The 27,590-nt window shown below is 62.9% G+C and overlaps 2 protein-coding genes across 11 annotated transcripts in view; one reads left to right on the plus strand and one right to left on the minus strand.

Moving 5' to 3' along the window:
* Positions 1 to 15,928, plus strand: part of AATK (apoptosis associated tyrosine kinase) — a 39,525-nt gene extending 23,597 nt beyond the window's left edge. For all 5 annotated transcript variants that reach the window (XM_019981297.2, XM_070773925.1, XM_070773924.1 and 2 more), the window contains 12 exons: positions 2,590 to 2,737; positions 4,998 to 5,077; positions 5,716 to 5,834; positions 6,038 to 6,125; positions 7,056 to 7,189; positions 8,465 to 8,549; positions 8,622 to 8,743; positions 10,118 to 10,267; positions 10,727 to 13,388; positions 13,478 to 13,625; positions 13,813 to 13,998; positions 14,835 to 15,928. In XM_019981297.2, the coding sequence (XP_019836856.2) occupies positions 2,590 to 2,737; positions 4,998 to 5,077; positions 5,716 to 5,834; positions 6,038 to 6,125; positions 7,056 to 7,189; positions 8,465 to 8,549; positions 8,622 to 8,743; positions 10,118 to 10,267; positions 10,727 to 13,388; positions 13,478 to 13,625; positions 13,813 to 13,998; positions 14,835 to 14,875 (3,963 nt within the window). In that variant the 3' untranslated portion in view covers positions 14,876 to 15,928. The remainder of the gene's footprint in view (positions 1 to 2,589; positions 2,738 to 4,997; positions 5,078 to 5,715; positions 5,835 to 6,037; positions 6,126 to 7,055; positions 7,190 to 8,464; positions 8,550 to 8,621; positions 8,744 to 10,117; positions 10,268 to 10,726; positions 13,389 to 13,477; positions 13,626 to 13,812; positions 13,999 to 14,834) is intronic.
* Positions 15,929 to 16,624: 696 nt separating this feature from the next.
* BAIAP2 (BAR/IMD domain containing adaptor protein 2) overlaps positions 16,625 to 27,590 on the minus strand; it is a 63,622-nt gene continuing 52,656 nt past the window's right edge. For 2 of the 6 annotated variants that reach the window (XM_019981298.2, XM_070773926.1), the window contains 4 exons: positions 27,465 to 27,533; positions 27,036 to 27,198; positions 25,207 to 25,241; positions 16,625 to 17,411 (listed from right to left, as the gene is read on the minus strand). In XM_019981298.2, coding sequence (XP_019836857.1) covers positions 17,342 to 17,411; positions 25,207 to 25,241; positions 27,036 to 27,198; positions 27,465 to 27,533 — 337 coding nt within the window. In that variant the 3' untranslated portion in view covers positions 16,625 to 17,341. Of the gene's footprint in view, positions 21,032 to 22,673; positions 22,722 to 23,076; positions 24,557 to 25,206; positions 25,242 to 27,035; positions 27,199 to 27,464; positions 27,534 to 27,590 lie in introns of those variants that run through there. The other 4 variants (XR_011562131.1, XM_019981300.2, XM_019981301.2 and 1 more) reach the window with 4 other exon arrangements.

The raw sequence follows: 27,590 nt of genomic DNA on the forward strand, positions 1-27,590 counted from the left end.
CTTGCCATCCTGCCAAGCAGCTCTCTGGCTGGGGTCACCTTACCCAGGGGTTTTTCTGCCCGTGAGGAAAGGATTGTGTGCTGTGTAGGAATCATGGAGCAGGGATAGCAGAAGTCATCATTGCTGTTTCTGAAGCATCGGCTGGACACTGGGCCACCTTTCCTCAGGCTGCCGCCCTCGCGGGGCTAAGCTCCCGGGTCATCCTGGGCTGGATCCCAGGGCCGAGGTGCCTCCTAAGGAGGGTAGCCGCGGGGCATCCCCTGGGGTGCTGTTCCCCAATCCTACAAGTGCCCTCGGCTGCCCCCATGTTCAGCTTCTGGTCCTCTGAACGTGGAGGACCAGGAGAAAAAGCTGGGAACTGTGGAGCCCATCTAGGGCCCCCGCCCCCAGCCCCGTGGGCCGAGTTCTGCGGACTTAGCACATGGTGCTGCCTGTGGTCATTCTCCCGCCCCCTCAGCTGCCCCCGCTGGGCTGGAGGTCAGATTCCTGGGCCGGCAAGGTCGGGGGGAGGGCTGTCCTGTGGCCCAGCATAGCGCCACTCCCCACCACTGTTCCCGTTCCGAGTGACCCACACTGCAGCCATGCCACCCTCATTTTAGAAGATAGTGCCCTCCCCACTTGGGGGCCAGGAGAGCTGAATCCGCCTGGTGCTTGCCTTTTACCAAGGTATCTCTGCCACACTCATGGCCGGGTCATCCTCCCAGAGCCCTCTGAGGGGTGGGCCGGGGAAGCTCAGGGCCTGGGCAGCAGGGCCATGGCCCCGGGAGCCTCGGGTCCACATCCAAGCCCCTGTGGTGTCTCCATGGTCTGCAGGCACAGTGGGCTGGGCCAGAGTGATGCTGGCATTTTCCTGGAGGATCCTGGCGCCAGGCGAGGTGGAGGAGGGGAGGGCTGGGTTGGGGGCAGGGGCCCGGGTCGGGTTGTATAAGTCAGCCCCTCCTCAGAGTGCTGTGAGAACAAGGCCCCAAACAAGGGCCAGCGTGGCCCCCTCCTACCCGTGCCCTCCTCACCTCCTGGGAACATGGTGCCCGGAACATTCCAGCACCAGCGCGCTTCCGTGGGAGGGCCAGCCTGTGCAGCAGGCTCCTGCCTGGGCTCCCCCACCTGGAGCTGCATTGGGGGAAGGGGCTGGGCCACGATGCTCACACTGTCCTACCTGATCGCCCGCTGTGCTGGCTCCATCCGGTGGGCTTCCAGGTGGCAGCGTCAGGTAACCAGCTGGGGCTGGGGCTGGGGTCAGGCCCCTGGGGGTGGGGGTAGGCATCTGTGCCCTCTTCAGAGTCCCACCTGGGATTACAGGGCGAGGAGAGTGGTTCTGATGGCCCCAGGGTGGTCGCCTGGGGAGGGGGAATCCCTTGTAGACCTTGTCCCCAGCGGCTCCATTGTCTCAGGATGCAGTCCAGGACAGGTCCGCAGGGACACCCCAGAGGGCTCCCAGCCTCCTCCTCGCAGCCGAGGAAATCGAGGCCCAGAGAAAGCAGGGGCCTTGGGTCTCAGCACTGGGGGAGGAACCCAGGCCTCCTGGCTCCCAGGCCGGCTGCCTGTCCATGGGGGTGGCCCCACTGCAGCTCTGGGGAAGTCCTGCGACCCTTGGCTTCTGTTTTCCGCCTGGCAGTGGTCAGTCCAGGTCAGACAGGCCTGTGGCGCTGGAACTGGGGTTCTGCTTCTGGCCCAGGGCTCCTGGGGGACTTGGCCATGGCTCAGGAATGTGAGGGGGCTTCCTCAGACAGAGGCGGGTGGGAAGTCGTGAAGTTCAACATAGCAGCCAGGCCCAGGAGGGACCCAGCCTGGTGCCCAGGGCCAGGCTCTTAAGGAGTCTGGGGAGAGGATGGATGCTGGCCCGCCTGGGTCAAGGTCCCGGGGCCCTGCAGGCAGACAGCCGTAGCAGATGGCAGCGCCTGTCTGGGGTGAAACTGGTTGGGGAGATGGGCTGTCAGGAATGCTGCTTGTCCGGAGGCTGGGCACTTAGTTGCTTGTTCGCTGGGGCAGAGTTGGGGGGATGATGGAGCCCCCATCCTGGATCTCCAGCTGTGACCCTGAAGCGACTGACCGTGGGTGCCCCACCGAGGGCGAAGGCTGCAGGGAAGTGGGGGGGCTGAGACGAGTCAGGGGCCGACTCTGGATGGGCCAGGGCAGCTGGCCTCCAGCCGCGCCCCACCCTACTCCCTGCCACCAAGGGGCTGGTGCTGCCTGCCTCCACCTGAGCCTGGTAGGCCTGGTGTGGACGGGCTGAGGCCGGGAGAGGCGCGGCTGCCCTGGGGCTCATAGCCCCCACCCTTGAGGCTCTGCTTGTGGGGGACAAACCCCAACCTCCCCCTCAACCAACACAAAACAAACCCTGCCCTCCTGGGGCAGCTGGTGTCCCTGGGAGGGGGGAGCGGGGCAGGGAGTGGGGTCTGTTCTCTGCCCCGAGGAGAAGAGGTGGGTGGAGGAGGCAGCTGGCAGGGGTGCTGTGGGAGCTGGGCCCTGGGAAGAAAGGGGCCTTTGAGAGCTGGCCTGCACCCCTTGTTCCCTCCCCGCCCTGCCCCCCGACCCTCCCCGTTCTGGGGAGCCCTGGAGCTCACCGCGTGTGTCGCCTGCTTGGCCCAGGAGTTTGAGAATGCCGAGGGGGAAGAGTACGCGGCCGACTTCTCGGCACAGGGCTCCCCAGCCACAGCAGCTCAGAACGGGCCCGACGTGTACGTCTTGCCACTCACCGAGGTCTCCCTGCCCATGGCCAAGCAGCCCGGGCGCTCAGGTGAGTGACGCCCCCCTGCCCTGTGGGCCCAGGTGGGAGGCTCGGGGGAGGCACAGGGTTGGTTATATCCCCTTCTGCTGGGACCTGGGGCGCTGTGAGCAGGCTTGGGCCAGCTGGGGCTGCTGGGTGAAGGGGCAGGGGTTGCTCTGTCTGGTCCTGGGATGGGCACTGGTGTGCTGGGAGGAGGGGCTTCTCCGTGGTCCCTAGGACGTGGGCTCCAGGAGCAGGGCCCACCCATTGCAGGGAGGGGCTCTTTGGGGTGGAGCCTTTCGCTCAGGACCCTGGGTGGGGGCAGGTGCAGGCGGAAGCCTCGGCTTCCTTGCCTTTTCTTCCGCCAGCCCCATCCCGTGGTCCCCCACCAGGCTGGCCACCCCCAGGGCAGATGCAGGGCCCAAACCATAGAGGTTAAAGGTCCGTGGCCAAGCTGGGCTTTGCACCTGCCTTTACCTGATCCAGTGCTCTGAGAACTCCCAGTTGTGTCTGGAGGCTGTCTCCAGCCCCGGGAACCCTTCCCGACAGCTTCACGGCCAGGCCTGGGCCTGCCCCCAGCTCCTCTAGGTGCACTGGGTGGGGTGTCAGGCGCTGGGGGGGCTCTGTTGGCACCAGGGCCTGTGATATTGGCCTGTCCCAGCGGCTTGTGTTCTGGGCCCTACTGGGTCCTGCTCACGATGCTGCCCACCCTGAATCCCAGCCTTCATCCTGGTCTGGGGTTTCCAAGATTCAGGGCTGGGCCCTGCCCCCAGGCCCCATGACCATCGCTCCCCACCCCCACCAGTGTCTCCTGGAGGAGAACTCACCAGTTAGGCAGGAATTTCAGGGCCCACAGGAGCACCCTATGAAGTCTTGAAGGAAGGGTGGTGCTATAGGAGGCCCTCCGACCTTCCGGGGTGACTGTGGACGTCTCCCCTGTGCTGACACTGGGAGCCGGTGTGGACCGAGGGGTCCCCTCAGGGGACACTGCACCTCTGGCCTGGGCCTGACAACTGCCCCTGGCAGTATGTGGGACCCTGAGGAATCTTTGAGACCCAGCTTCTCCCATCCCTTAGGGGACTGTCCCTGGGGATGAGGGGGACAGAGACCCAGGGGAGGGCAGTGATCACATTTTCCATTTTACAGCTCTGCTCTGCTCTTTGTTGGGTACTCTGCTTCCGGGGAGGGGTAGAGATTTCGGTGAAGCTGGGAGAGCAACCCACCTGGAGGTTAAGGATTAAAAACCCGGGTAGCAAGGGCCACCCCTTTACACTGTGGGGGAAGATGGCCCAGCCAGACCCAGTCTTCAGGCTCCCCAGCCTGGCTCCATGGGCTCTGCCCCTTGGGTGCAGACCCCAAGACCCCTGGCCCAGCCCACCTTGCCCCGTGCAGCTGCCAGGAGAGAGAGCTTTTCCACTGACTGGCAGTCGGCATGCTCTCCTCCATCACTGCCCCAGGGTCCACTGTCAGGGATGCTGAGCCTGCCTGGGGAGACGCCAGGCTGAGGTGGAGGGGGCAGCAGACTGGGGCCCAGGGGGAGGAGCCCCGGGACTCAGGGCCCAATGGGACCCCTTACCCCCAATTCTGCTCAGCTTCGAGGTCAGCACTGCCTGGGGTCTGCAGTCCCCAGGAACAGCCCCTCACCCTCGGACTCCACTGGCTGGCTGGCTCAGCCTGCCTCCTGGGCCCTCTGGGCAGCTGGCGTGGGAGCAGAATTCGGGGAATCCCTTGGGGCACAGGCAGTGTGTGGGTGGGCTCAGCAGCTCTGGCCCTTCCTCTGGGGCTCTCACTGACCCTTCCTCCCTGCTGACCTCACCCCGCCCAGCCCGCAGGAGAATGGGCCCAGTGTGTTCCGTACAGGGCTGTGCCAAGCAGCCCCCAACAAAGGAGCCTTTGGGGTGCCTGGCGCTGGAATGCCAGCCTGTGGCAGGGGTGAGGGGATGGGCCACTCCACTGACCTCCTCCCCAAGGCCTCCGCCCCAGCCACACTGCCTGCCTGGCCTTGCCTGTGAGCTGGTCCCGGCTCCAGGCCCCGCTGTCTCCAGCCTGGCTTGTCCCTGTAGGTGGGGGCACAGCCTTCCCAGATCCACTCAGAAACATGCCCGGGTGTGGCTTGCAGGGCAGCAGGCACCCTGCTCCCGATGGCAGCCCCCTTCAGGAGGGAGCAGAGGGATCCAGGCGGCTCCCCAGAACAGGCCAGGCAGGCAGGCAGCCTCTTTAGGGGACAGGTGAGAGATGGGGTGATGATGGAGGCTGAGCTGGCATCCCTGAGCCCCCTGCCCTGTTACAGTGCAGCTGCTCAAGTCCACAGACCTGGGGCGGCACAGCCTTCTGTACCTGGAGGAGATTGGACACGGCTGGTTTGGGAAGGTGAGTTGCTGTCCCAGGGGGTCAGTGGTGGCAGAGGCTGGCAGCGTGGTCCCTTTTGCCTGGCAGGTGGAGTGGGCGGGCTGGAGACATATTTCCTCTAGAAACCTCCCCAGTCCTGGGGTCCCCTCTTAAGGTACACCCACTGAGCCCTCCCTGGGGGCCTCCGGATCTGGCACCTCTTCTTCGCAGATCCTGGTATCATTATGGGAAGTACCTCTGACTGGGCAGGGACAGGGAGCAGCATCTTGGTGGCTTCGCCCTGAGCACCAGGCAGGGGGCATGGTGGGTCCATCTTCCTCACGGCAGACCCAGAGCTCTGAGAACAGCTAGGGACCTCGGGGGAGGCAGATACCAAATAGAGAGTATTACAGCCAGGAGGGTTTGCCTAGGAGGGATCCGGAACCCATTTTGCAGATGAGTAAATTGAGGCCTAGAGGAGTCCATGGACAGAGGAGTCCACGGACAGAGGAGCCTGGAGGGCTACAGTCCATAGGGTTGCAAAGAGTTGGACACAACTGAGGCGACTTAGCACGCTCCCAACTTGCACAGAACGAGCCAAGCTTTGGCCGGAGGAGCAAGGCTGGGGGCGGAGCCTGGGGAGGGTGGTGTCTGCCCACCTGGCGATGCCTGCCCCGCAGGTATTCCTGGGGGAGGTGAACTCGGGCATCAGCAGCACCCAGGTGGTGGTAAAGGAGCTGAAGGCGAGCGCCAGTGTGCAAGAGCAGATGCAGTTCCTGGAGGAGGCGCAGCCCTACAGGTGGGTGGCCCTGGGGACTGGCTCTGCTGGAGGCGCTGGGGTGGGGCACTGCCCAGGAGGTAGGGGCATGGGCCCTGCAGACAAAGGCAAGCTCTGTGCCCTGCAGAGCCAGCCCCCTTGCCCCCTCGCCCCCTCGCCCCCTCACCCCCTCACCCCCTCCCTGCCCTGAGTGCAAGTCAAGGGTGGCTTGTTGGCTCCCGCAGGGCCCTGCAGCACAGCAACCTGCTCCAGTGCCTGGCCCAGTGCGCCGAGGTGACGCCCTACCTGCTGGTGATGGAGTTCTGCCCAATGGTGAGTAGCCCGCTCCCCCCAGTCCCTGCTCTGCGCTTCTGGAAAATGGGACTGGCATCCTGCAGAAGGGCCTTGGCGGAGCCGGGGACCCCTCAGCCCCACCCTGTGGGCCTCACATCCCCCGCAAAGTGGGGTCCAGGTGGCCCTGTACCACTGCCTTCCAGAGCTGGCCTGGGGGAGGAGGGAGGTGACCCCACTGCCATAGAGATGGCGGCTGTCAGGGCTGGGCCTCCATGGTGCCCGGGGTGGGGGTGGGGGCAGCTGCGTCCCTGATCTGCCTGTGCTGCTCGGAGTCACGGCGGTTTTCCCGAGGGGCACCCCGGCCCGCTTGGGGGGCTCAAAGCCCTCACGTCTGGTCCACAGCCTCGCTCATACTTTAGTCTTCGGCCGTGACTGAGCCTGCTAATGGCCTCGCAGGGCCCCTTACAGACAGACAGACAGACAGATGCACACACATGCACACACGCACAGCTGAGCCGCCTGCCTACAGGGAGGTGCCCTTCCTCAGACATATGTCCCGCCGCTGTCTAGTTTCTGGACTCCCAGGGCTTCCCCAGGATGGTCGGGCCCCCTGGAGCTGGGTGGTGTCAGCAGGTCAGGGAGTTGCCCGTGGACCCTCTGGTCACCGGCTCTGGGTTCTGTCCAGGCTTGGTGTCACAGCTCATGTGGCCAGAGGCGGGATGTGGCCCCGCTGGCCCTCAGGGCTGCCTGGGGCCAGGGGTCAGCTTGGGGAAAGTGTCCCCTGCCCGTAGGATCATCCTGCTGACGGCTGGTATCTGGGGAGTGGACACAGGGGCTTCACTGGGCAGTGGCAGCCCCGCAGAGTTAGCAGGACGCTTGGTCTCCCATGGGCCCTGCTGGGGAGGAAGGGCCCGGGGGGGTGGGCAGCCGCTCCCTGCCGGCAGGTGACGGTGCTGCCCTTCTCGACAGGGGGACCTCAAGGGCTACCTGCGGAGCTGTCGGGTGGCCGAGGCCATGGCGCCCGACCCCCTGACCCTGCAGCGCATGGCCTGCGAGGTGGCCTGTGGCGTCCTGCATCTGCATCGCAACAACTTCGTGCACAGGTGAGGGCGGGGGTGGCCCGCGGGCGCTCGGCCGGCCTCCACCCCACTCCGGGCGCTGGGCGGGGCCTCAGTGAACTGGCCAGTCTTTGTTCGGTCTCTCGGGACCACCGTGCAAAGGGATTTTATCAAATAAAAAGCACCAGGCAGAGGGGAGCTGGACACCTGCTTCTGCAGGAGGCTTAATCAAGGGGACGCCCTCTGTCCACCTAGCCTGGGCAGGTACCCGTCCTTGGCCCCCATGATGGTCAGCGCTGCCCAGTGGCCCCATGGTGGCCCTGCCCTCCTCTGTCTCCCTCAGGCCCGGGGGGAGGGGTGGCTCTGTCCTGTTTCCCGCCCTGGCCCCCAAAGTCGGAAAGATGGGTCAGGGTCTGGCCTGGGGGGGGCGTGCCTGAAGAAGTGGCGATGGATGTGGCCCCGCCAGCCCTGGACAGCGCACGGGCCGTCCTCCCCAACAATATCCTGGTGCTGAGTGATGACACACGCAACTCCAGCATCAGTGATTTTGTTGAAGAGGGCAGCTGCCAGCCTCCCGACTGCCCGCCGAGCCCACCCCACCCCACGCCACCCCACCCACCCCAAGCGCCTATCTGTGGCTCCCGGCACAGCAGCACTTTGGCCGATGGGTGCTGAGCCCACGTTTGCCCAGTGCCCTGGGCCCCAGACTCCCATGGGGCCACCAGGCAGGCAAGGGAGAAGCCAGTAGCCAAGGCTGGCCTTGGGTGGGAGATAAAGGTGGGGGTGAGCATTCCCACTGGGTGGGCACTCCACAGCACCCCCTGCCTGGGGCCCTGTGTGGACAGGGCTGGGGCAGGACCCTCTGGCTCTCCATTTCCCCACTGACGCCTGCCTCCAGGGAGTGGAGGGTGGCAGTGTAGTGGGCTGGAGCAGACTGCTGTGTCCCCGGGCTGGCTTGCCCCCAAGGGACAGGTCAGCAGACTGGTGTCTGAGGAGAAGCAGGGGAGTGGATCGGCTTTCAGTGAGGGAGGCCCCGTCCAAGGAGGGCCCTCGGGTACCTTGCAGCCGGCCCTGGGCCTTGTGTCCCTTGTCTGCATTCTAAAGTGTGTTGCCCGTCCACTCAGACCCTCGAAGTGTCCAGGCTGGGGCTCTGGAAAGGGGAGGGCAGCCTCTCGGATGCCCCTTTATACTCACCCATCGAACTGAGCCCAGGACACCCTTGGTGACAAGCGGCCCAGCCCCCTCGGTGTCCTGGATGCGCCCCCACCCCGCACCCCTCCCCCCGGCACTGCCGGCTGACCCCACCCTCCCGCCCCCCAGTGACCTGGCTTTGAGAAACTGTCTGCTCACGGCTGACCTGACGGTCAAGATCGGCGACTACGGCCTGTCTCACGGCAAATACAGGGTGAGTGGGGGGGCCGGGCCAGGGCAGGGCCAGCCGTGCGGCCTGGGGTGACCCTGTCCCACCTGCCAACAGGAGGACTACTTCGTGACGGCTGACCAGCTCTGGGTGCCGCTGCGCTGGATCGCGCCTGAGCTGGTGGACGAGGTGCATTGCAATCTGCTGGTGGTGGACCAGACCAAGGCCAGCAACGTGTGGTGAGTGTGAGCCCGCGGCCCCTGTGAGGACACCGACAACGCCCTGCCTGTCTGCGCCCGCAGCCCTCACGGCTGCCCTACCCGAGCCGAATGAACGTGCCATGAGGACCGGGGGCACGGAGGGGCTGAGTCCCACCTGCCCACCCGCAGGCTCCCTGCTGTTGGGGGGAGGCACACTGGCCACTCAGGGCAAGGCCACGTGTGTGAGGCTGTGCTTGTCTGTCCAGCCCTGTTGCTCTGTAGGAGGTGGCCAAACGCGGCCCCAGGTGAGGTCGTGGGGGTTCTGGAGCCACCTGTTGCTGCTGGTGCCAAGGCTCACGGCAGCGGGGCGGGCAGAGCTGCAGGGCCTGTGGAGGAAGCCCTGCCCTCCTCTCCCCTCCCAGGATCTACTGGGCAGACGCCCGGAGACGGAAGGGTCAGAGTAGCAAGTTGATGAGACGTGGGGCGTCGTGGTAGCACCTGTTCCCATGAGAGGGGTGGGTAGGGGCTGGGCGTCTCCTGTGACCACAGCCTGGAGGTGCTCGGCTGGGCAGGTGTTTAGACCCAGTACTGCAGCCTCTAGAGGCTTGGGCATGGTGGGCCCCTGTTCCTGGTCTTGACCCATCTCTGCTTCCCCCTCCTGCTCCCTTCCAGCCTGAGGCCTGTCTGGCTTCCCTCTGCTCCTGATGAACCCTCAGGGCCTGGATCCAGGGTTCAGCCCTCCTTCCTCCAGGGGTCTCTCCTGAGCCATTAATTGTGCTCCCGACACGGACACTCCATTTCCCCGCTTGACTCTCCATGTGGCTGACTCTCCCCTGCCTGCTCGCTCACCCACACTGACTGGTGTCCCCAGATGGCTTTGGCCAAGGCCACTCTGACTTCTCTGTTGCCAAACCTTCTCTGTCCCTCATGCCCCCAGCCTCCCAGGATGGCCTGGGGTACCCAGGAGCTGACGGAAGCCACCATCCACTGGAAGGATCCCAGTTGCCTTCTCCCAGCCTCCCAGTGTGCTGACTGCCTGGCCAGTTCCCCTGGCCCACTCACGCTGGTTGGGGTGTCCCTAGGCACCCCCATTCCCTCCCTCCAGCTTCCGCAGGAGCCTGGCGGGACCGGGAGCTTCTCCAGGGCAGCTCCTGCCCCTGGCAGTGTCTGGGTTTCAGCCCAGCATGGGAATGAACGAATGAACAAATGGAATTGGTTGGTGGGAGGCCAGTCTGGCTTTTATTTGTCCAGGCACCCCGGGCATGGGCTCAGACCTGCTCAGGTGGCACATCCTGCCCGTTTACTGAAGGAAGGCGCCATCTTCTGGTCACGGGTGTGATGATAGGAGCTGCCCTTGGCATCCAAGGCTTTGAGAACATTTGGACAGCCCTCTGATAGCAGTCATCCTCACAGGTCCCTGGGCGTGACCATCTGGGAACTCTTCGAACTGGGAGCGCAGCCCTACCCCCACCACTCGGACCGGCAGGTGCTGGCCTATGCTGTCCGAGAACAGCAGCTTAAGCTGCCCAAGCCTCAGCTGCAGCTGACTCTCTCCGACCGCTGGTGAGGCCCCCGGTGCCAGGCAGGGGTAGGGTGTCCCCGGTGGGAAGGCCAAGGCTGAGAGGGGTGCTCTGGGTCCCCAGAGCCTAAGTGGCTCTTCCTGACCACCTGGGTTTCTAGCTCGCCCTGGCTGCCCCCTGGCTAACAGTGACCTCTGGGCCACTTCCCGTGCCCTCAGTGGAATGGCTTCTTTACCCCAAACAGATTTGCCTGCAGGCCTGGCAGGGATGAATGAGCTCTGGGAACTGTGCCCTGATCCATGCCATCACCCACATCACTGAGCCCATTTTAGGAGATTCCCTTAACTACCTCCAGGGGCTCCTGAGTGTGAGCAGGAGGGGAACCAAGACTGGCTGGGGGCAGACTGGCTCACTCCTTAGGGGCTGGGGTCCTGGCTGGGCAGTACCACCTGTGTGTGTGGGGGAGGGCAGGGGCTGAGCCCCAGGGCATCCCTTCCCGCAGGTACGAGGTGATGCAATTCTGCTGGCTGCAGCCTGAGCAGCGGCCAACGGCCGAGGAGGTGCACTTGCTGCTGTCCTATCTGTGCGCCAAGGGCGCCACCGAGGCAGAGGAGGAATTCGAGCGGCGCTGGCGCTCACTGCGGCCCGGTGGGGGCAGCGCGGGTGCCGGGCTAGGGGTGGCAGGCCTGGCCCTGGGGGGCACGGGTGAGCTGCTCGCCACCTCCTCCTTCCCGCTGCTGGAGCAGTTCGCTGGCGACGGCTTCCACGCGGAGGGCGACGACGTGCTGACAGTGACTGAGACCAGCCATGGCCTCAACTTTGAGTACAAGTGGGAAGCGGGCCGCGGCGCCGAGGCCTTTCCGCCACCAGAGGGCGCCCTGAGCCCGGGCCGAGACGCGCGCCTGCAGGAGCTCTGTGTCCCGGATGGCGCGCCCCCGGGCGTGGTGCCTGTGCTCAGCGCTCACAGCCCCTCGGTGGGCAGTGAGTACTTCATCCGCCTGGAAGACCCTGCGCCTGCCGCGGACCATGACCCCGACTGCACTGGCTGTGCCCCCAGCACGCTTGCCGCCGCGCTGCGCCCCGATGGTAGTGACCACGATGATGACTCTGACGGGAGCACGGCCGCGTCGCTGGTCATGGAGCCGCTGCTCGGCCACGCGCCGCCCGCGGATGGCCCCTGGGGCCACTGTGACTACTACCCATGCAAGAGCCGCGCCCGTGACCTGTCCTGCGCCTCCCGCTCACCCTCACCGGAGACACCGATGCTGGCGGAGCCTGGAGCCGAGGATATCGACTGGGGTGTGGGGGCCTTCTGCCCCCCGTTCTTTGAGGACCCACTGGGCACATCCCCCTCGCGGAGCTCTGGGGACCGACTATCTCCAGGTGGGGAGGAGCTGGGGGAGGCTGAGGCGTCCAGAGCCGCCCAGTATAGACACTGGAGCTCCAACGTTTCTGCCAACAACAACAGCGGCAGTCGAGCACCGGAATCCTGGGTCTCAGGCCTCTCAGGCTACACGGACTGCTGCCCTGGTATGAAGCAGACTTTGTGGCCCGTCCCTGAGCTGGGCCATCCTCTGACCCCAGAGGATCCCAGAGAGTCTCTCCTTGGGCCAAAGGGGGCCTCCTTGGGTCAGGAGCTGGGCCACTGCCTTGGCCTCTCCCATCTGTATCCTGCTGAGGGCCTGACACCTGCCCCCTGCCTGGTTGCCTCTCCCTGGACAGAGGCAGCCATAAGTGGGGGTGACAGCCCCCAGGCAGAGCCCAGGCTTGCAGAGGAGGCTGAGGGCTCTGCTGGACTCCAACTGCCCCTTCCCTCCATCCCATCCCCATCCCAAGAGGGAGCCCCACTTCCTGCTGAGGAGGCCAGCACCCCGCCCACCCTGCCTGCTTCACCCACGCCCACTGGAAGCCAGGCACCTGCCACCGAGCCAGCCCAGACCCGTGACAGCGGCAGCAGCTCCCCTGAGCTGGAGGCTCCAAGGAGTGAAGATGAGGACACGACCGAGGCCACTTCTGGTGTCTTCACTGACTTGTCCAGCGACGGCCCACAGGCTGAGAAACTAGACGTGACACCAGCTTTCCGCTCCCTGCAGAAGCAGGTGGGGACCCCCGACTCCTTGGACTCCCTGGACATCCCGTCCTCGGCCAGTGATGGTGGCTGTGAGGTCTTCAGCCCATCAGCTGTCAGCACCCCTGGTGGGCAGCTCCGAGCCCTGGACAGCGGCTATGACACGGAGAACTACGAGTCCCCTGAGTTCATACTCAAGGAGTCACATGAGCCCTGTGAGCCCGAGGCCTTTGGGGAGCTGGCCTCAGAGGGTGAGAGCCCGGGGCCCGAGACTCGGCTCTCTGCCTCCCTAGGTGGCCTCAGCGAGAAGAATCCCTACCGTGACTCCGCCTACTTCTCAGACCTGGACACGGAGCCAGAGCCCCCCGTGGGCCCCAAGGAGAAGCATGGAGGTGTCCCGGTCCCCAGGCCAGAGCCTGATCTGGACAGCCCGAAGAGCCCCAGGCTGCAGTCTGCACAGCCCTCCCCTGAGCTGGGGGTGCCCGGGGAGGCACAGGGCACTGGACCCAGGCAGGTGCCACCACTGCCGCTGTCACTGTCACTGCCTGAGGACTCTTCCCCAGAGCCAAGCGCCTGCCCCACAGACCCTGGGCGGGAGCCTCCCTGGCCCCAAGACCCAGCCCAGGTGCCGCCCATGCCCAGCCCCGTGAGTTCTAAGATTTTCTTGCTGACTCCAGTCCGGCCAAGCTCAGAAAGCCACCGCCCGGAGCTCCAGGAGACCCTGGGTCTGCTGTCAGGGTCAAACCTGCAGGAACGGACCGGGGGCCCAGGTGCCTCCAGAACCCCGCTCTGCCTGGCCCTGCCCGGACTCCCTGTGGCCCCAGAGGGGCGGCCTGAGGAGGAAGAGGAGGACAGCGAGGACAGTGACGAGTCGGATGAAGAGCTCCGCTGCTACAGCATCCAGGAGCCGAGTGAGGAGAGCGAGGAGGAGGTGCCGCCCGTCCCAGTGGTGGTGGCGGAGAGCCAGAGCGCGCGCAACTTGCGCAGCCTGCTTAAGATGCCGAGCCTGCTGTCCGAGGCCTTCTGCGAGGACCTGGAGCGCAAGAAGAAAGCTGTGTCCTTCTTCGACGACGTCACTGTCTACCTCTTTGACCAGGTGGGCAGCCGCCCTGGGCTTGGTGTGGGGAGAGGGGGTCTGTGGTGGGACTGGAAGTTGGGCGACAAGTGTTGCTTTGATTCCCCCAGGAAAGCCCCACCCGAGAGCTCGGGGAGCCCTTCCCTGGTGCCAAGGAGTCACCCCCCACGTTCCCAGTGGGCAGCCCAGGCTCCCCCAGTGCCTCCTGCCGGCCACGGCGGGCTGACCCCTCCCCCGAAGGCCCTGTGACTGAACAGGGTGAGCTAGGGGCGGGGCGAAGCGGGGGCGGGGGGCCGGGGGGCGGGGGGGCGGGGGGGGGCCCTGGTGGAGGCGGGGCGACGTGGCCTGTGGCTCATTTGGTGGGCGTGGTCAGGGCGTGACATTACGCTCTGGGCGGGGTCTCCCCATCCCATCCTATCCACAACTGACTACAGATTTCTCGCAGACGGAGAGTTCGAGTGGAATGATGGCCTCATGCTGTCGTCGGCCCAAGAGCCGGCCTCGCGCATCCCCGCCGAGACTCCCAAGTCCGTCGCGCCCAGCCCCTTCTCGCGCTTCACCGTCTCACCAGCGCCTGCGTCCCGCTTTTCCATCACGCACGTCTCCGACTCGGACTCCGGGTCCGTGGGAGGTAAGGCACTTGTTGGGCGCCGAGGCCCTGTGCTCATTATTTCTTGTTTTCTGGACAAGCTCAGTTTTCAGATGGGGGAACTGAGGCTCGGAGAGGTCAAATCACGGTCAGGCCTGTTTACTGTGGCCACCTCGGTGTGTCCTCTCCTCCCTGGGGAGATGTAGTGCCCCAGACAGAGCTGACTGGGCCCTCCCAGGACTAGGCTAGATGCCCGCTCCCTCCCAGCACGTCTCAGATCTGATGGTGCTTGTCCAGGGGAGATGGTGATGGTGGTGGTGGTTCAGGTTCCCAGGTGGGGCCCTACTTAGGGGCCTTAGCTCGCTCGTCCCTCCCTCCAAGCTCCACCCCTGTTAGCCTCAGACCAAGTGGGCTCATCCCTGCCCAGTTGCCCTCACCTCCCACCCCCATTCTGCTAGGCTTCCCTGAAAGCTCAGCTCCACTAGGATGCCCCTAGTCGTCTTGTGCCCCAGGCAGACCCAGCCCTTCCCCCTGCTGCCCTTGACCTGTGGCTGCAGCTGCTAGGGAAGGACCTGCCGCCTGTCACACAGTGGCATGTCGGAACAAGCACAGCTCACCAGGAGGTGGGCATGTGACCCTGGCCAGCCCAGTCCTATTTGGGTCTGTTAGGAGAGTTTCAGAGGGCAGATGCTGAGTTTTGTTGGGCCAGGTCCTTGGTGATGCGGTAGGAAGGATAAATTATCTAGCTCCCACCTAGACAAGCAGGCTGGCAGGCCTGTTGCAGCCTTAGCTGTTCAGTGGCCCCCAAGCCAGGGATCGAGGCCAGGTGGGAGTCCCTGAATCCCCAGTGTTTCCTCAAACACTCATGTGTTTGCCAGGTCCTACAGCAGGTGCTGGGGGCAGCTGTAAAGAGGCTTGAGCCCCAGGCAGCCCCTGCCCCCCTCGGAGCCTCTGCTGGTCCTGTCCCTGGCGGCAGCGAGGATGGACTGAGTGGTGGGGACTTTGATCCTGGCCGTGGTCAGCAGCAGCAGCTTCCAGCGCTTTGGTGTCCCCTTGCCACGCGCCCTGCAGGAGCAGGGCGGGATGAGGCCCCTCTCTGGCCCTGGATGGTGGAGCATCTGTGCACAGCAGCCCCGTGCTGCCCTGGGGGCAAGATCTGTCCTGGACACTTGGGTTTGCTGCTAGCCCCTAGGGATGCCCTACAGCCCTCCCCCCGCCCCCGCAGTTGCCCCCTCCGCCCTGGCCCCTGCTGTCAGACTGCTTGGTCCTGCCCATGGTTCCTATGGTGCACTGCAGGCTGCTGTGTGCCCGCTGCAGGTGAGAGGGCAGGCACAGGCCCGCTGGGACGGCCTCTCTCTGCCTGCTTCACCCCTTCTGCCGGTTCAGGGTTTGCTCAGTGCAAGAAGAGGTCACCTGGCTCAGGTGACCCTGCTCCAAGTCGGTGGCTGTTTCCCCTTCACTGAGTCGGCTAGACTGGAAGCTCTCCCTTCCTACAGGGTCTGGGCTGGCTGCTGTCTGGGTCCCACTGGAGCCCTGCGAAGGGGCCGAGGTGGGCAGCCTGAAAGATGGGGGGCTTTCAGGTCGTAGTCTTGCCGCTGCAGCCCCATCTGGAGGTGCCCATGGCTCCCCGCTGCAAGGTAGTCCCCGGCCCTGCCCAGCTGCCAAAGCAATGTGGGTGCGCCCCATGGTCAGTGCCAGGGGGTTCCTGCTGCAGGAGTGGGGGCAGTGGGAAGGGGTGGGGCAGCACAGGGAGTATTTTTGTAACTGCTGTTGTCAGAGCCAAGGGATATGGGACGCTTTTAAGTTATTGTTGCCAAAGAGACGTAAAGTTTATTGTTGCTTTCAGGGTGTGGGCGGGGACTTGTTTTGGGTTTTTTGTTTATTAGTTTGAGGCTTAGGATGCTGGTACAATGATCTTGTTCCTTTTTTGTCTGTTTTTTAAGAGAAATCAAAGCTAAGGAAAAAGCCTTCATGCTAAGCGTGTGTGTTCTTTTGGAGTCTGCAGATGAAGCCCTGGGCAGGACAGGGCCTGGGGTGGGGTGGGGTGGGGTGGGGTCGGGTCCCTGTAGTCCCTTGTGACCACTGGGTGAGTGCAGGAGGGAGGCCACCCTCTTTACCCCACTGTCCCTGGCACACCTTGGTGAGGGAGACAGTGACCTTGGGCCCCCAGTGTGCCCGGGTGGGGGTGTCTTCCCAGAGCAGGGCGGGGGGACTGACGCCTGCAGCCCTCGCTTCCTGCCTGGTAAGCTGGCCCTGCCTAGGAAAGGCTGAGTGGGGGGACCCCTCTGGGAAGCTCTTCCCCCCGCCTTTCCCTCAGCACGGGGCAGCAGGGGGAGGGGGTGGTGAGCCGGGAGCAAGGTGGGGCACCTGTGCACCCCGACCTTGACCATCTGTCTTAGGACCTTGCCTCGCTCCACCTGGCCCGCCTCCAGCTTCCCCCAGGTGAGAGACCTCCCGAGAGCCCCCCCGCCCCCCACCACCCATCCTGGCTTTGTGTTCTGGGGTGTGGGCAGGCTGAAGGTGGGGCAGGGCTCCTAAGCACCTCCTTGGAGGGTCTGGGAGGTGAGCGAGCGCTGCCTGGGACATCTCCTAAGATACGGACTGCTGTCACCAACGTGGTTAGCTTGGCTGTATTTCAGCTTCAAACGTCAAATACCACAGACCCAGGAAAGTTTCTAAAATCTTGTATTTCAGCTGAAATAGGGAAGCAGCCAGGGCATCAATGGGGGAGGCTCACCCAGGCGTCCTGGCCCAGGACCGCCTCAATGGCACACAGCTTGGGGACCCAGGCCACAGCACTGATCCCCCTCCTCGGGGCCAGGGAGGAGAGGTGGGCCCCTGCAGCCATTTCTGGGTGGGAGTTCGGGTATGGGCAGGGAGAAGCCCCCCAAACTGCCAGTGGGCACAGGGAGACCCAGCAGAGGCCCAGGCAAGAGTCTGCCGGAGGTACGTGTTCTTAATAAATCCGTCTTCTGAGACAAAGGGGCAGGCCCTCCGCTCCCCGCGCCCTTGTGTCCTGCCTGCAGGCACGCACAGGTGAGTGGCCTCATGACTGACCGGACAGGGGCTCCCCTGCAGCTACAAGCCGACGGGATGGCCTTCTGTGCACCCTGGAGGCTCCCAGGCCCACACAACAGACATGCCTGATCCGAAAGGTTGGCCCCGGGGCCAGCCCCCCTTATTCTCCTCAACCATGGCCCAGGTGCCACCTCCTGACCCTGTGGGAAGGGCCAGGGTCCAGCCCAGGCCAGACTGAGGTCGGGGCAGAAGGGTTTGGAAGGAGGGAATTCTCTAACAGGGAACAAGCCGATTGTAACAAAACGGGGGGCAGGGCAGGGCAGGGCGGGGGAGAGGGGCCCACAGGCAGTGGGTGCAGACGCGGTGGTCAGCTGAGGAGTGGGGCAGACCTGTCATTGGTCACTGTCGGCTTTAGCTGGACGCTGGCGAAGGGGTTCCTGGGGAGAGGAGAGAAGAGCCATTTCAGTGGTTTTCAGGAGAGGCGCTGCGTGCTGCCCTGCGGCTGTGGACAGCACCAACCCCCACCCCCGCCCCCAGTCAGCCTCCCAGCTCAGAGCTGGGGGTGGTGGAGGCCCCGCCTGCAAGGCCAGCTGAGCCTCAGTGCACCACCCTCTGCTCCCAAACCTGTCCCGCTTCAAACCGCAGGCCCTCCCAGGGCGAGTCGGCTTGGGAGGGCCCTCTGCTCCTTCCACATGCGCCCCAGTCCTCTCTCTGCGGCCCGAGGCAGCCCCCCATGAGCTGCATCTGAGCTTAGCGTGCAGAACCCCCCCAAGGCCCAGTGTTTCCCCTCACCCCCCACCTGCCTGAGCAGCAGCTGAGCCCGTCTGCAAGGACACGGCCATCGACACAGAGACAGCTCAGCAGAGCGCACAAGCCCGGCCCATGCGTCCCAGACCCACACGACAGACAAGGCGCAGGCACAGTCGTGGCGAAGGGGCTGGCAGGGGTGGATGCCCACAGCCCCTGCGGAGGGGCTGACTGTCTCCTCAGAGAGGAGCCGTTCCACCCCTGGGTGCCGAGACGGCGGCTGACGGACAGACAGATGCATCAGACAAGGGGCTGAGACAGAACGAGAGGAGTGCAGGGTGGGGCCGGTGTCCGGCCTCGAGCTCACGGAGGCCTCTCCTCCTTGGTTCCCAGTGGGCTCGGAGGACCCCGCCCGGGCGGGGATGACATAGGACAGCAGGCAGTCCCGGGGCGACAGCACAGATGGCACGGAGGACATGGAGGGCTCAGCACGAGCAGAGCCGTTACCTGGGGCGGGGTGGCCTCCGGCGCGGCCGGGTGTCCGTGGGAGCTGGGCAGGCACTCCATCCAGGTGCCCAGGAAGAGCACGAGGAGGGGCACCCTTGTGTGTGCCTGAGGACCCGGTGCTTTCTGAAACACTGAGGCACACTGGACTCAGCTGTTTAAAGGTCAACTAGGGAAAAGAGGCTGACGCCGCAAAGCGTGGCTTCCGCGTCTCCAAGACACCGCCCGACAGCTGACAGCACCCACGTCGGCCTCGTTTCCACCCCTGCCTTGGCACATCTGCACCCAGCTGGTGGGGCCGTGGGCTCCCTCCCTCAGGGCCTCTCTCTGGTCTCCTTGGTTCTGGTCTGTGCAGATACGCTTCGGGCAGGGACTGCCTGGCGGTTCTGCTGTGACCAGGGTCATGGACCCTGGGACAGGGTGCAAGGCAGCCATGGGGGCTGCTGCCCTGATGGGACTCTGGTCCTGGAGGAGGGCTCTATGCCCTTGGCTGTCCCCAGCCAGGGTCAGGGCAGGTGGTCCCAGGGGGCCTAGAAGTGGGGCAGGTTTGTCCATCCAGAGCTGGGGACCCAGCAGAAGTGGGGACCCAGAAAAGGGAGGATGGCACGTGTGCTGATCAGAGTCGGGGGCAGAAGGGGGCGCTGGCCAAGTGTGTCCCGACACACCTACAGTCTCATCAAAAAGGGTCGGTGACCAGCCTTGTGTAAATTAACGAAGTTAGAATGCACCCTCACACCCTACACAAAAACAAAACTCAAAATGGTTTAAAGACTTAAATGTAAGACATGACACCATAAAACTCCTAGGAGAAAACACAGGCAAAATATTCTCAGACATAAATCATACCAATGTTTTCTTAGTCTCCAAGGCAACAGAAACAATAGCAAAAGCAAACCACTGGGACCTAATCAAACTTACCAACTTTTGCACAGAGGACGCCATAAACAGACCACCGATGGACTGGGAGGAAGTGCCTGCAAATGATGTGACTGACAAGGGCTTAATTTCCAAAATATATGAGCAGCTCATATACCTCAACAACGAAAAAGCAACCCAACCAATAAGTGGACATAAGACCTAAGCAGACGTCTGTCCAAAGAAGACACACAGATGGCCAAGAGACACGAGCAAAGATGCTCAACATCACTAATTGTTAAAGAAATACAAATCAAAGCTACACCGAGGCACCAACCTCACACTGATCAGAACGACCATCATTAAAAAGTCAAAAATAAATGGCAGAGTGGGTGTGGAGAAAAGGGACCTCTCCTACACTGTTGGTGGGAAATTGGTGCAGACACTATGGGAAACAGTATGGAGAGTTGCCATGTGATCAGCAATCCCACTCCTGGGCACAGATCCTGAGGAAACGAATTCAAAAAGATAAATGCACCCCTGTGTTCAGAGCAGTACTAGTCACAGTAGCCAAGACACAGAAAAACCTAAATGTCTCTTGACAGATGAATGAAGTAAAAATGATTATGTATACAATGGAATATTACTCAGCCATAAAAAAGAACGGAATAATGCTATTTGGCAGCAACACGAATGGACCTAGAAATTATACTAAGTAAATCAGAAAGACATCATATGATACCACTTACATGTAGAATCTAAAAAATGATACAAATGAACTTACCTACCAAAGAGAAACAGACTCACAGAGAACAGAGGTGTGGTTGCCAAGGGGGAGGAGGGATGGGTCTGGAGTTTGGGATTAACAGATGCAAATTATTATTTATAGAATGGATAAACAAGGTCCTACAGTAGTGCGGGCAATTATATTAAGTATCCTATGATAAACAGAAAATAATATAAAAAAGAATGTATGTATGTATAAATGAATCACTTTGCTGGAGGACAGAAATTAACACAGCACTACAAATCAGCTACACTTCAGTTTAAAAAAAGGAAGGACTGGTGGCACACCCACAGCGTCACCTGCACCAGGGAGACCTTCCCCGGGGCTGCCCGGTCAGCCGCATGGTCTTCCTTTCCTCCCCCAAACTGCGTGACCATGGAAGCGTGTGCTGTGTACGCCCTGCAGGGTCAGAGGAAGCAGGTGGTGGCTGCAATTGCTCCAGGCCTCTGGAGTAACTCTCTCCTGCAAGCCCTGGCCAGAGACTCTGGGGTGGGACACCCTTACCCTTTAGCACCAGAGGAAAGGGCGAGGCCCCCATGGGTGCCCACTACCTTCTGGAACATTCTGTGAAAGGACAAGCTTATAAGCCGCTCTGACGGGGACACTTTAGTGGCCCAGGGTGGGTGCTGGGGTCAACGCTAGGATGACAAAACAGGACAAGATTTGGACTGAAGCCACTGTCGATCCTCCTGTCCTGCAAACGTCTGTCACCGCCGGGGCGGATGCTGGGGCCAGTCAACAGCGGACCACCCAGACATGGAACAAGCACTTCTTAACCCAAACGGGAGATGTCGGAGTGTGCAAGGGTCAGAGCTGTCAGGATGCCGGGGCTCCTCCCCCAGGGAGGGCCACGAGGCACTCTGGCAGACGACCAGGGGCTGGGCTCTGTCCCCCTCCTGAGCAGGGACATGGGGACAGCGGCAGCTTTTCCATGGAATCCATTTGCCGTCCTGGATGGGGGCAGGCCTGAAGTCCTGGGTGTGGTGAAGGCAGGAGTGAGCCAGGCCCCCTGCCCTTTGTCCCCACTGCCCAGTCCTCTGCAGACTCCCTGGCCTGATAGGGTGGGACCCTTGCAGCCGAGCAGCCTTCGGGTCCAGTCTCCCGAAGACATCCGTCACTGAGGATTTGGGGGAGTCACCTTCGGTTATCTTCTGGATCCACTTCCTGAATGAGAAAGGGGGTGGTTCTGAGAACACCTGGGCAGCACGAAGTGCGGCTTGTATCCTGGAGCGACTCCAGAGCAGAGAAGGCACGGAGGGCAGTTACAGCACATATTCCAACTTGCGCTTAGACGTTTTCCTCTTACAACATGTCTTCCACAACTGCAGAAGTCGGCCCTTCTGGACTTGACTTGGTCTCTTCCCCAGAGCTGTGAGCTTGGGCAAAGCTGAGCAAGGTCCCGCAACCAACCAGAGGCGCCTTGTGACACCCCTGCCCCGGGAGAACCATCCAAGGACAGGCCGTGGCCGCTGTGCTGTGTGCTCCCCAGCCCACCGTGCCCCTGGGGCTCTGTTCCAGGCAGAGGCCAGGCCAGCCTCCCTGGGCCTTCACCCCCTTCCAGTACCTCCAGGGGATGAGATCCACTGGGCCCTGATAACTCAGAGGGACCACAAGGGCAGTAGAGGTGGGGGTTGCTCAGCTGGGGGCAGGAGATGCAGGTGTCTCAGAGCATCTCGTAAAGGGAGGGACAGAGGGAGGGGAGAAGGATGGCCCAGGCCATTCACGCTAAGCCAGCGTCAAAGCCATTTCCCCCGACACCGCCATCTGAGGAGCACTTGTCTCCAGAGTTATCCAGGAATCACACTGAAGCTCAAAAGAGAAGGGCAACGACATAAACAAACACCGAACAGCTTACAACCCTGGTGGTTCAGGAGTTAGGACTTTGCACTTCCACTGCCAGGGGCCTGGGTTTGAGCTCTGGGGAACCAAGATCTCACAAGCCACACAGTGTGGCCAAAACCAAACCCAAAACAAAACTCAACAAAGGTAGCAAAGAGGGAGGGTCCAGTCCTGCTGGAGTGGCCCGGCTGCCCATAGGGAGGTCAGCATCACGGTGACGACCGGGGGTGAAGGGACCGCTATCTTTGTAAAGGGCCATGTGCCAGCTTCACGTGGCAGTCTTCCCAGGGAGCGGGGCTGGGGTGGGACGGGGAGCAGCGCTGCCCTGACCCAGGCACAGGCGCCCAGAGCGGTGGGCTCTCCCCACCCGGCTGCCAGTGCTTGCTTTCCAGAGGCGCCAGGGAAGAGACCGTCACCAGGTGGGAGGTGGAGGCGGCCACTGGGGCTGAAGCTGGAAAGCCTGACGTAGCCCCTCAGCCACTTTGGGGCAGAGGGGAGGTGAGCGTGGCACACTGCCGGGCAGAGGCGTGTGCCTGCTCCCCCTGCGTGCCTGTGGCTCTCTCCACAGCCATGGCAGTCTCCAGACCCGTCCTGGTCTCCCTAGCCCTTGAGGGGCTTTGATACTCACCAGCCCAGGAGCCAGCCAGGCCAGGTTCAGATCCACACCCAGAGACTGGTCTGAAGGGCATTCAGCCCAAGTAGCCCAAAGCCAGCCTGGCAGCTGATCACCAGGCTCCACCCCGATTGTGGCCAAAGCACCCAGCAGAGGCACAGGGAACCAGACAGACGACCAGGCCAGACCCGCCAGCTTCCAGAGAGAGGAAACCCGAGAGCCCAAGGACAGGTCCAAGGGAAGCGAAGGCCAGAGCTGAGAGCAGAGGCAGGCTCAGCAGAGGCCCAGGTCAGAGGGTCTCCGGAGCTGCTGGGAACACAGGCTGACCAGCACAAGAAAACCAGGGCAACTTACTAACTCTAGCCAGGGGCCGCTCAAAATCTGGCCACTTCCACATCGGCACTGCAAGGAAACACAAGGCTTGGTTGGTGCAGGTAGAGGGGGTGGGAGTGAGGGCTGAGGACCCCGAAGAGACGCAAGCTGGACGGAGGATGGGGGCTCCTGGCAGTTAGGCACGCTGCCTGGAGCCAGAACCACCGAACGCAGGGCGGAGCTGGTTGTCCAGCCCCAGGAGGGTGACCCGGGGTCAGGCCCACGCAGCTCTCACAGGGGCGGGGGCCTCCCCAGCTGCGCCCAGGGAGAGCCATGTGGGCCAACAGTATCTGCACCTTGGCTGTTCTGTCGGCAAGGTGGCCGGGCTTGCACAAGGCCCAGGAGCACGCAGCGGGGCTAGAAGGAGGTGCCACGTTCAACCGGATGCAATAAATAAAACTTTTATTCAAACAACTGCAGTACAGGGCACAATTCAGATTTAAAAAAAAAAAAGGGAAAGGAAACAGGAAAAATATTTTCAGCACTTTACATCTTCATACAAGTTTTGCGGTTTTGTGTCTACATTCATCCATTGAGCATGGAATCCCCTGGATTTGAGATCTTTTAGCAAAATTAGAACACCAACATAGAAGGTTCTTTTTTTTTTTTTTCCCACAAAGGTCCGTGTTCTGGCTTTGTTTTCTCCTTAAATTATAAAACAGGGTCTGTCTGCGTCTTGAGCTGCTTCTCTCACACACGCTACCAGGCATGTCCTAGCCCACGGGAGGGGGCAGGAAGGTTTGGCTAAATCACATCAGAAAAAGGAGGGTCCACAGCTTCACGGGGGCTCCCGCGGTGGGAAGGGCAGAGCAGCTGCGCCCTCGCTCACTTCCCAGATTCAAGGCGTGAAGAGGCAAAACCAGTAGCCACTCAGTCCAGCGTGTCTGCTTCTGAAGCCACCGAGACACACAAAGAGACGAGAGCGTTTAGGGAGGATGCGGCGGGGTGCCTGGAGCCGCCCTCGCTCCGTCACAGGCTGGTTAGAGAAACGATTTCCAGAACACGTGGGGGCGGGGGTGGTCTCTGGAGGTCTTTGGAATGTCCGAGTGCGGCCGGGCCCCCTTCCTGCCAGCGCCCTGTGCAGTTGCGGCCATGGTGCCCGAGGCTGGCACCGCGCTCTGGTCTGCACATCGTTCAGTGGCATCCGGGACCCGGGAGCCGTCAGGGGCCCGGCCTGGCGGGCAGGGCCGGGGCCTCCCTCACAGGAGCGGCCAGCTTCCTCAGGAGGCCCCCCGGCTCAGCCCCAGCCCCTCTCTGGGTGCAGCCCAGAGCCTCTCGGGGCCCCCAGCACCCCCTCTCCCGACACAGGTGCCAGTGTGCGCTGGGGGTCGGACGCGAGATAACAGTGCGCACACCGGAGTCCATGCAGGTCTGTTTTGTTTTTCAGGAAAAAAAGAAAAAGTCCTTTTCCTGTTTTTCATCTTTTTGTTGTTTTTTTGTTTTGTTTTTTTTTGAATTTTTCTTTTTCTTCAAACTTTAGACCTGGCTCATGGTGAGCCTTCAAAGAGGGACAGCGCGGCATGAGTACGGCGGTGGAAGGGGGGCTGTGGCGAGGATGCCCCGCCAGCGCCAGCTGGCCACCTGGCGGGACGCACGGGGGCGCAGGGGCGGGTGTGTAAACACAGGGAGCGGAGATGGGGCAGCACCATGGACCCTGGGGGATCACAGAGTCTGGGGTCACCAACCGAAAGGCGGGGAGGGGGCAAGTGGGAAAGAAAAACGACCCAGGAAGACACCAACGAGAGCGGAGGAGACCGATGGAGGCCAGACAGACCGGGGGGCGGGGGGCGGGGGGCGGCGGGAGCTCTTCTGAGCAGCTGCCCGGTCAGCGTCCTCACACTGTGGACACCAGCGTGCCGCTGCCGCTGTGAACAAAGCACAGGACAGCTGCCGGGCCACACGCCTCCCCGCGGCCGGCCGCCTGGCCCTCAGGGAGCGGGGACAGGAGACCCCCAGGGCCAGGGCGGAGCCCAGGTCAGGGGCACAGGGGGCAGATGAGCCCCGCTCCTGGCCGAGAAGCGACACCTGGACTCCAGGAAAGAGCCGGGCCGCAAAGCAACCAGGCCAAGGGGTCACGCGGCGGCGGTGGGCCGCCTGGAGGCCTCCCCAGGAGAGAATGGGAGACCCGAGAGTGGCTGCAGTGGGTCCCTGGCTCCAGCCTGGGCACAGGGCCAGTCCTGACCTCCACCCACCCACAAGGGGAGCATGAAGGCAGCTCCGGGAGGGGCCGCTTTCCCCAATGGGCAATATCTGGGGACCCCCAGCTGCTGCCAGGGGTCAGGGCATCCTGCACGGAGGGCCCTGCCCTACAGAGTGGACTGGGGAGGGCACAGCGGGGTGAGGGTCAGAGACCAGGTGCCCCAGGCCCCGCTCACTGTCTTGGAGTGGAGACACTGTGGTCTCCAGACAGGCCCCAACCGAGCAGGCCTGGGAAAGGGACCACCCGGCTCCAGCTTCCGGTGGGACGGCTCCCCACCGCCCACAGCTCCCGAAGACGAGTCTGAAAATCTCTTACCTGCTCACGGCCCGCGCCCCATAATCATCCAGACCCTGGTGAGGAAAAGGCAGAAACAGGTCAGGCTGGGGAGCCAGGGGCTGAGGCGGGGTCTGCAGGACAGGGATCCCTCCTGACCCCAGGGTGTGTGATGCTGCCTGCAGCTGAGGACACGAAGCGCCCCTCCCACCCCCAGCAGGGCCCTCCCCGATTCGCAGGGATGCCTCCTTATCTGGCCAGTGGCCAACGGAGAGCTCACACAAGACAGGTCACCTAGTGACCCCCTTCCGCACATGTTCCCTGCGGCCCTTAGCTGTGAGGGTCATGTGGTAAAAAACCCGGCATGTGAGGGCTTCCTGGGGACCCCAGAGTCTGAAACCGTGGAGGGTCGAGGGTAGGGTCTGGGAGGGGAAGCTGGGCTGGCAGAGCCTGATGCAGGGAGCGCAGCCTGCCTCATGCAAGCCTGTGCTGGACTCTGGGCGAAGCGTCCCCCTGAGCCCCAACACTCCCACTGTAGCTGCCTGGCCCCAAAGAAGCTGCTGCCCCAGAGCCACCAAGGGGTACTGGGGACACCCTCCTCAGCTCTCTCAGCCTTAAAACCAAGTCCAAAGACTGGAATGCAAGAGCAGCAAGCAGTGGTCAGACCCCTCCAGGCCTGGCCAGCTGTGCCATGGGGCCTGGGTAGGGCTGGAGAGGGACCGGGGTGTCTCACAGCTCAGCAAGTGGGCCCCGTGACCCCTGAGGTGCCACGGCTCCCCCAAGGCTGGATCCGCCTCGCCCTCCCTGCTGTTCGCCCTGACCCAGCCTCACTATCTCCAAAATGTTCCATCCAAAGGCCCAGCCACACCACCCACCTCGCCCCACTCACCACCTAAGTTGTCTCAAATCACGTGCTCACTGTGCCTAAATCATCAGTTCCCTGAAGACACCCTGGACACCTCATACAGCGCACACCAGCTGAGCCCTCCTTGTGGCAGGGAGGGGTGGGTGAGGCCGCTCACGACAGCCACCAGACACAGACATCTGGACAGGGCGAGTCGGCCACCACGTACCCAGAGCCCTTCCTTGCCTTGCCCACTTCTGACGTCACACTGTCAACATGGGAGCCCCCTGGGAGCGCCCCCACCCCTCGCTGTTGGGTCAACTCTCTGGCTGCCCAAATTCTAGAGAAATAGGAGTTCTCTTTGATTCCTCTCCTGCCACCTGGGTCCCCTGGCCCCCAGGCAGAGTGAGGCTCTGACCTGGAGACCAGCATGGAACAAAGTTGCTGGCCCCTGCCCACCGTGCCACCACAGCAAACGTCCTGGAAGTCTGGGCCCTCTCCAACCCACGAGCTTCCCAGCAGAGCTGTGGGGACCATCCACACTCACATCACGGGCCCACCTTGACCTGAAGACCACCCTGCACTGGAGGACCGCCGGGTACCCAAGCCTTGATCTTCTCCCTTTGGCTCCCTGGTTCCAGGTAGACGGACCACACATGGCTGGCCCTGCCTCCTAAGAGCCCAGACACGCTAACTAGAAGGTTCTGGTCACGTCTCAGGCAGAGACAGGGTAGCCATCCATCTGCACTCAAACCCACGACTGCAAGAGCCTCCTGGGTCTCAGGGAAGGAGCTCCTCCTCCCAAGAGGTGGCATCCAGAGTGATCCCCAGGCTGAGGGAAGGGCAGACAGAGGGGTAACCGCGCTTCTCTGGAGCCCTGAGACTATAGAGGATGCTGAGCTGTGACCCCTGAGCAGATCACTGCAGGGGTGTTAAGGCCGAATCCAAAGCTCCCGAGTACCAGGCCTTTTGGGGGAGGCACCCTGAACCCGCCCGCCTACAGCCCCCGCTGCGGCCCCGCACTCACCTGCGAGAACGCGGGCACGGCCACGCTGTAGGGCCTCTGCTTGAAGGCGCCAGCCGTCTGGGTGGGGAATGCCCGGGAGGACGTCCCATAGTCAGGGGGCGGGAGGGCCAGGTCCTCCTTGTCCAGGAGGTTGCCCGTGCTGCTGCTCTTGCCCTGCTGCAGGCTGTGGGGGTGGGCAGGGTGGTCAGCCGGGCCCAGCTGGGCCCCCCCCCCACCCCGCCCCCCCTTAAGAGCAGAGTGTAAGGCCTGCCAGGGTGGTAAGGGGAGCCCAGCTCACCCTTGCTGCCATCTCGGGTGAGCCCCCGCCCCGCCTCACCCAGCTCTCAGACACCTCCACCCTCACAGCACCTCCACACCCCTGGACCCAAGGGTCTCAAGTGTGCAGCCCCTGCCCTGAGCTACAGGCCATCTGCCCGCCAGCACACTCACCTCATGTGCAACCTGTCCCCACCGTCGTTGTCCAGGACTCGGGTGTAGGAGAAGGGAAACCAGCCCCGCCTGGAACAGGAGGCCCCGTCAGAGCGCGTCAGCTGGCCCCAGGTCCCACCCGTTCCC

Source organism: Bos indicus, chromosome 19 (assembly GCF_029378745.1).
Source record: "Bos indicus isolate NIAB-ARS_2022 breed Sahiwal x Tharparkar chromosome 19, NIAB-ARS_B.indTharparkar_mat_pri_1.0, whole genome shotgun sequence".
Lineage (NCBI taxonomy): Eukaryota > Metazoa > Chordata > Mammalia > Artiodactyla > Bovidae > Bos > Bos indicus.